At 48.9% G+C, this 7,500-nt stretch overlaps 1 protein-coding gene across 1 annotated transcript in view; it reads left to right on the top strand.

Annotated features, from left to right (window-relative positions):
* The window catches only part of LOC311322640 (serine/threonine-protein kinase DCLK2-like), a gene marked incomplete at its 5' end in the record, with an annotated part of 62,239 nt that overhangs the window by 53,228 nt on the left and 1,511 nt on the right, over nucleotides 1-7,500 (top strand). Inside the window, 6 exons of the mRNA XM_084454719.1 lie at nucleotides 86-143; nucleotides 740-859; nucleotides 2,647-2,793; nucleotides 3,597-3,730; nucleotides 4,673-4,750; nucleotides 6,053-6,149. Of these exons, the coding sequence (XP_084310845.1) occupies nucleotides 86-143; nucleotides 740-859; nucleotides 2,647-2,793; nucleotides 3,597-3,730; nucleotides 4,673-4,750; nucleotides 6,053-6,149 (634 nt within the window). The remainder of the gene's footprint in view (nucleotides 1-85; nucleotides 144-739; nucleotides 860-2,646; nucleotides 2,794-3,596; nucleotides 3,731-4,672; nucleotides 4,751-6,052; nucleotides 6,150-7,500) is intronic.

Below are 7,500 nucleotides of genomic sequence, written 5' to 3'. Positions count from 1 at the left end.
TGTATATAATCTAGTGTGTAGTGTGTAGTGTATAGTGTGTGATTTGGCAGACATATGTCACAGTGATGCGTACATGTTTGTTCAGGTCCACAGGGAAGGAGTTTGCACTGAAGGTTATTGACAAGGCCAAATGCAGTGGGAAGGTAAGGTGTTCACACTCACTCACACACACACACACACACACACACACACACACACACAAACACACCACACACACACACACACACACACACGCAAACACACCACACACACACACACACACACACACACAAACACACCACACACACACACACAAACACACCACACACACACACACACACACACACACACACACACACACACACACACACACCACACACACACACACACACTGAGGATGAAAAGAGTAAGCCTCAGATAGAGACCAGGCGCTGTATTAAAGCTGTCAGCAACACTAGTATTCATAAAATGAAAGCTCATGTCACTGAGCTGTTGCTTCTCAGGGTAGATCAATGAGTAGCACAGCGCAAGTTAACTTCTAACAATGTTATATTGGATGTTGTTGAAGTCACATAATCCCACAGTTCATATCTGGATTGTGGCAGTGGGATGACATGGCCATGTTCAGTGCTATGTTAGTATACACATCTGCTAACTAACGATTATAACTTCTGATATGTTTGTGTGCATGGTGGTGTGTGTGTGTGTGTGTGTGTGTGTGTGTGTGTGTGTGTGTGTGTGTGTGTGTGTGTGTGTCCAGGAGCACCTGATCGAGAACGAGGTGGCGGTGTTGCGGAGGGTCAAACACCCCAACATCATCATGCTAATCGAGGAGCTAGACACGCCCACTGAGCTCTTCCTGGTCATGGAGCTGGTCAAGGTAAGGACACGCCCACTGAGCTCTTCCTGGTTGGTCAAGGTAAGGCCACGCCCACTGAGCTCTTCCTGGTCATGGAGCTGGTCAAGGTAAGGACACGCCCACTGAGCTCTTCCTGGTCATGGAGCTGGTCAAGGTAAGGACACGCCCACTGAGCTCTTCCTGGTTGGTCAAGGTAAGGCCACGCCCACTGTGCTCTTCCTGGTTGGTCAAGGTAAGGCCACGCCCACTGTGCTCTTCCTGGTCATGGAGCTGGTCAAGGTAAGGACACGCCCACTGAGCTCTTCCTGGTTGGTCAAGGTAAGGACACGCCCACTGAGCTCTTCCTGGTTGGTCATGGTAAGGCCACGCCCACTGAGCTCTTCCTGGTTGGTCAAGGTAAGGCCACGCCCACTGAGGTCTTCCTGGTTGGTCAAGGTTTGGCTGGACCGTGCTAAACCAGGAATCACATGACGAATATCTGTATTGTGTTTCACTAGAACTCACAATTAATTTGTTTCTTAATAGAAAACACCTACTATAGTATTACATTACATTACTTTAGAGTCATTTAGCAGACACTTTATGCAAAGCGACTTAGGATAATTGCATTTAACGTAAGAATTCAGTGTACTATTACTCGCCAGAACTCACAAGTGCCTCCTTTCTAAACAAGTGACTAAGAGCATAATCTAGTGAGTAAGAGCATAATCTAGTGAGTAAGAGCATAATCTAGTGAGTAAGAGCATAATCTAGTGAGTAAGAGCATAATCTAGTGCTGAAGCCAAAGTGCATGCGTAGCAAAATATGAATACAATAAGTGCTTAAAGGATAGGACCGGTATTTAGCATTATAAGCCATGTTATATTATTTACCATCATATACAGCGGCCCATCTCAAAGTTTCGACAAACGTTGCACATCCGTCACACACTCCTGCAGATTCATGCTCTACAACATCAGGATTCGCCCTTTCCTCACTGACGACAGCGCAGGTGCTCATCCAGGCCCTGGTCATCATCCACCTGCTCATCCAGGCCCTGGTCATCATCCACCTGCTCATCCAGGCCCTGGTCATCATCCACCTGCTCATCCAGGCCCTGGTCATCTCCCGCCTGCTCATCCAGGCCCTGGTCATCTCCCGCCTGCTCATCCAGGCCCTGGTCATCTCCCGCCTGCTCATCCAGGCCCTGGTCATCTCCCGCCTGCTCATCCAGGCCCTGGTCATCTCCCGCCTGCTCATCCAGGCCCTGGTCATCTCCCGCCTGGACTACCACAACTCCCTCCTTGCTGGAGCCCCGGCGTCAGCCATTAAACCTCTGGAACTTGTCCAGAAAGCTGCTGCTCACCTGGTGTTCAACCACCCCAAGTTCTCCCACACAACTTCCCTTCTCCGTTCCCTACACTGGCTGCCTGTAGTGGCTCGCATCCAGTTTAAAACTCTGGTACTAGCCCACAGGGCAATGAAAGGAACAGCTTCCTCCTACCTTCGGGTCATGGTCAAACCCTACACCCCCTCCCGACCACTACGCTCTGCTACCTCGGGGCGACTAGTTACCCCGTCACTCCGAGGCCCTGTATGCTAGTACCAGTGTTTTAAACTGGATGTGATCTGCTACAGGGAGCCAGTGTAGAGACCAGAGAAGGGAGGTGGTCTGAGAGAAGTTTGGGTGGTTGAACATCAGGTGAACTGCAGCTTTCTGGACAAGCTCCAGAGAAGCATCAACTGTTAACTGGCGTGGTGAAGGGATAACTTCATACCTCATTTTCCTGATGTCACTTCAGGGCCAAGTGTTTGTGTATTCCCCGCAGGGCGGAGACCTGTTTGACGCCATCACCTCCTCCACCAAGTACACAGAGAGAGACGCCAGCGCCATGGTGTACAACCTGGCGGGAGCCCTCAAGTACCTGCACAGTATGGACATCGTACACAGGGACATCAAACCTGAGAACCTGCTGGTGAGGAGGCTGCACACCAACATGTCCTCAGATAACAGAAACATGTCCTCAGATAATAGCAGCATGTCCTCAGATAACAGAAACATGTCCTCAGATAATAGCAGCATGTCCTCAGATAACAGAAACATGTCCTCAGATAATAGCAGCATGTCCTCAGATAATAGCAGCATGTCCTCAGATAATAGCAGCATGTCCTCAGATAACAGCAACATTTCCTTAGATAGGGACAGCAACATGTCCTCATAGGGATAATGGAATAAGGACCAAACTAGTAGGTTTTAGAGATAAGCCACTGCCCAATCAGTGGTGCAGAGAAATCAGATTAAATCCAGACTCCTCCCCTTCTGATATCTACGCGTTACCATTTTCAAAGTCCTTTTAAACAACAACTCCCAAACTCCACCCAAGATGATTGTGATTGGTTTAAAGAGATTCAGTGTTTTTTCCCATCTATCTGCAAATGGTAATGAGTACAATGAGTGATTGTTATGAGACTACTATTTTTGGCATTCTCTATTATTGACATTCTCAATTATTGGCACTCTGTAACTGTAAAGGCTTGAGATGCTGTTTTCCTTAGAAAAGTCATTTGTAATTTAGCACTAACCCTATTCAACGATTTGTCTTAATGTTTATTATCTTGTGTGTAATTTATGTGTGTGTGTGTGTGTGTGTGTGTGTGCGTGTGTGTGTGTGTGTGTGTGCGTGTGTGCATGTGTGTGTGTGTTTGTGTGTGTGTGTGTGTGTGTGTGTGCGTGTGTGTGTGTGTGTGTGTGCGCGTGTTCATGTGTGTTTCCCCCCAGGTGTGTGAGTACCCGGATGGCACCAAGTGTCTGAAACTGGGGGACTTTGGCCTGGCCACGGTGGTGGAGGGGCCCCTGTACACCGTCTGTGGGACCCCCACCTACGTGGCCCCCGAGATCATCTCAGAGGCTGGGTCAGTCCACCTTCCTAACCCTCACATGGACACAACCACTGAGAAACACTCTCATACCTTTGTCTTTTCTGAGGTGGAGGGAGATAGATAGTTCGGTCTGCCGGTCGATCCTTTATTGGTCCAGATATAGAGATAAAATAGACGGCTGGTCTGGAGATGATGGCTCAACTAAGACAGCATCTGGTCAACTTGCTACTGATGAGACCTCCTACCTCAAATGTGCCTGCACATGGCCCCAACCAACACCAAACAACTCCCAACACTCTAAAGTTGGCAGTTGCTAGAATGTTGGAAGTTTCAAATTAGGCTGCAAAATCCATCCAACCAATGGCAACAGTCACCAGCAAACATGGCACCACCGATCCAACGTTGGTGTTGGTTGCCGTTGGTTGGCGTTGGTTGGGGCAGTGTGCAAACATCTTAACATTTCCTACAGTTGAGTGGGTTTGTCCATCTGGTCACAATTACTGCATACTCAGAGAGGCTGTAACCATAACAACAGAGCGTGGTAGTATTTATAGCCTAATGCTGAGCAAAGAGGAACCCATGTGAGAACAGTTGTAGTACATGTCAATGTTATACTACACTGAGGAACTGCTTTGTCGCATATTGGGCCTAGACAGCTGTCATATTCCTTTGGAGTGTGAAGAAATCAGCTGAACACCAACGCACTCAACACTGTCCATTCCCTCCAGCAGGTTCTCTTCAGCTGAACAGCTTTGTCCAAAAGCACCCAGCTGCATTAAACTAATGCCTCGTAGAAGTTTGTGACGTTCAAGACCTACTGTATCTTACGTTAAGAACTTGTGTGTAGGTGTTAATGTGTTGTTAACACCTGCATTGCTTCACATTATCTCTCTCTCCATCCCTCCCTCTCTCTTCTCCTCTTCTCTTCTATCTTTCTCCCTCTCTCTCTCTCCCTCCCCTCCTCTCCCCTCTCAGGTATGGATTGAAGGTTGATATCTGGGCAGCGGGGGTCATCACTTACATCTTGCTGTGTGGTTTCCCTCCCTTTAGAAGGTAACCAACACACACAACTGCTCCTTGACTCCCTCCCTCCCTCCATCTCTCCCTCTCTCACTCCCTCTCTCCCTCCCTCTCTCCCTCCCTCCCTCTCTCCCTCCCTCTCTCCCTCCATCTCTCCCTCTCTCACTCCCTCTCTCCCTCTTTCCCTCCCTCTCTCCTCCATCTCTCCATCTCTCCCTCCCTCCCTCCATCTCTCCCTCTCTCACTCCCTCTCTCCCTCTTTCCCTCCCTCTCTCCTCCATCTCTCCCTCTCTCCCTCTCTCCCTCCATCTCTCCTCCATCCCTCCCTCTCTCACTCCCTCTCTCCCTCTCTCCCTCCCTCTCTCCTCCATCTCTCCATCTATCCCTCCCTCCATCTCTCCCTCTCTCACTCCCTCTCTCCCTCTCTCCCTCCCTCCCTCTCTCCTCCATCTCTCCATCTATCCCTCCCTCCATCTCTCCCTCTCTCACTCCCTCTCTCCCTCCCTGCTGCATGTTAATGATGTAGGGCCGATCTTACTGGAGCAATGTTGGCTAAATCAGTAAAAAGTCTACTGTAAATAAATGCTATCGCTGATATTTCTGACAAACGTTTGAGGTGCATGTGAGATAATAAATGCTATGCGTTCCCCCTCTAGTCTAGGAATCACAGGGTTGTTACTTGCTGGTGTGAAATGGCGTGTTATTGTGGTGTGAAATGGCGTGTTATTGTGGATTGTTTGCATGAAGGGTTTGATGCTGTCATATAAGAGCAGAGGCGTACTGTTCACTACAGCATGAAGAGGAGCTCAACGAGGGGCTGAAAACGTCAAGTCCTTAACGTTAATGTTCAGCCAAAGCGTAGTGGTCCGCCACCTCTGATACCAACGCAGCCATGTGCAGGCCTCTGTGCACAGTCACTCATTCACTCATTCACTCATTCACTCATTCACTCATTCACTCATTCACTCATTCACTCATTCACTCAGTGTCATGGGGGACCTGTGTCTGCGCCTGAATCCAAAGTTCTCAAACAGTGTATCACGATCAAATCAGAGACATGACACATGCACCTTTTGGTCACTGAGTTCCACCCTTGAATCGTAACAGTCCCAGATATATTTGATACATTCCTGAATACACCTGTACCTGAAGACAGTTGTTGACCTAACGTATAAACGGATTCCATTGAGCAAGTGAAGAGGGTGTGTGGGTGTTTCTGCTTCTTTATTGTACATTTCTTAGTGAAAGAACAGCTCCATATACACGGTGGTCCAGTGCAGAACCATTCTGTTTGTTTGTTTAATTCTTTGTTTGTTTGTTTGTCTGTGCGTGCAGTGAGAACAACCTTCAGGAGGACCTGTTTGATCAGATCTTAGTGGGACAACTGGAGTTCCCTGCTCCCTACTGGGACAACATCACCGACTCAGCCAAGGTAACACACACACACACACACACACACACACACACACACACACCTTTGCTTGTCTTCCTCTCTGGTGCGGCAGTAAAGGGAAAAGTCCTGAAACAGCATGGAAGAACTCGCACACAGAAAAAAAGGTCAACCAGACTTGAGGTCTTTGCGATTAAAATGTCTTCATTTTGTGATGGGGCTGTACAGAGCAGCCTGTGCAAACGTTCCAGGCCTCTCAGGGATTACGGTCTCCTAGCCTGATTGCAAGTAGACTAATCCATAATAAGGGCTAACTGCCATTCATGGCGTTATTCTGCACCGACCATAATCCCTGAGAGGACTGGAACGTTTGCACAGGCTATTCTGTACAAACCGATCACAAAATGAAGACATTTTAATCGCAAAGACTGGTTGACCTTTTTCTGTGTGCGAGTCCGTCCATGTTGTTTCATGACTCCCTTGACTGCCGCACCAGAGAGGAAGACAGACAGAGGACGGTCTCTGAAGAGAGGAAGACAGACAGAGGACGGTCTCTGAAGACAGACAGAGGACAGTCTCTGAAGTGAGGAAGACAGACAGAGGACGGTCTCTGAAGAGAGGAAGACAGACAGAGGACGGTCTCTGAAGTGAGGAAGACAGACAGAGGACGGTCTCTGAAGACAGACAGAGGACGGTCTCTGAAGAGAGGAAGACAGACAGAGGACGGTCTCTGAAGAGAGGAAGACAGACAGAGGACGGTCTCTGAAGAGAGGAAGACAGACAGAGGACGGTCTCTGAAGAGAGGAAGACAGACAGAGGACGGTCTCTGAAGGCGCAGCTCTGCCCTCGCTGACCACCGTTGGCCGTCTGAAGCCAAATCAAAGTCCTCAGTGCAGATGAGACGCGTCTCTCCTGCCCATCGGGTTTCACTCAGTACTGAAACGCGTCTCTCCTGCCCATCGGGTTTCACTCATCCTGTTTGTCGCTCTGAGAGACGCTTGTTCCGTCTGCGCCGTTCCACTAAAGAATGTGGACTTGGAAGAGCGAGCGCAGCACTTATCTGTCCTACGATCGCCGTCAGCTAATCTCTCCCCACAGACACCCCTTCTAAGGGCATGGCGTCTCTCACGGTTGGACACATAATACTTGTATATGAATGTGTGTGTGTGTGTGTGGGTGTGTGTGTGTGTGTGTGTGTGTGTGTGTGTGTGTGTGTGTGTGTGTGTGTGTGTGTGTGTGTGTGTGTGTGTGTGTGTGTGTGTGTGTGTGTGTGTGTGTGTGTGTGTGTGCCTGGCAAATGCAAAGCTTGCAAATCCACAATCAGCTGTTTTTCTTTTTTGGCCTCTACTGCTCTTTCCCTGTCTCATAATGGAGGAAACTCTACTCTGTCTCC

This window comes from Borostomias antarcticus (genome assembly GCF_949987555.1).
Source record: "Borostomias antarcticus genome assembly, chromosome: 20".
NCBI lineage: Eukaryota > Metazoa > Chordata > Actinopteri > Stomiiformes > Stomiidae > Borostomias > Borostomias antarcticus.
This window is presented reverse-complemented; position numbering and strand designations above follow the sequence as displayed.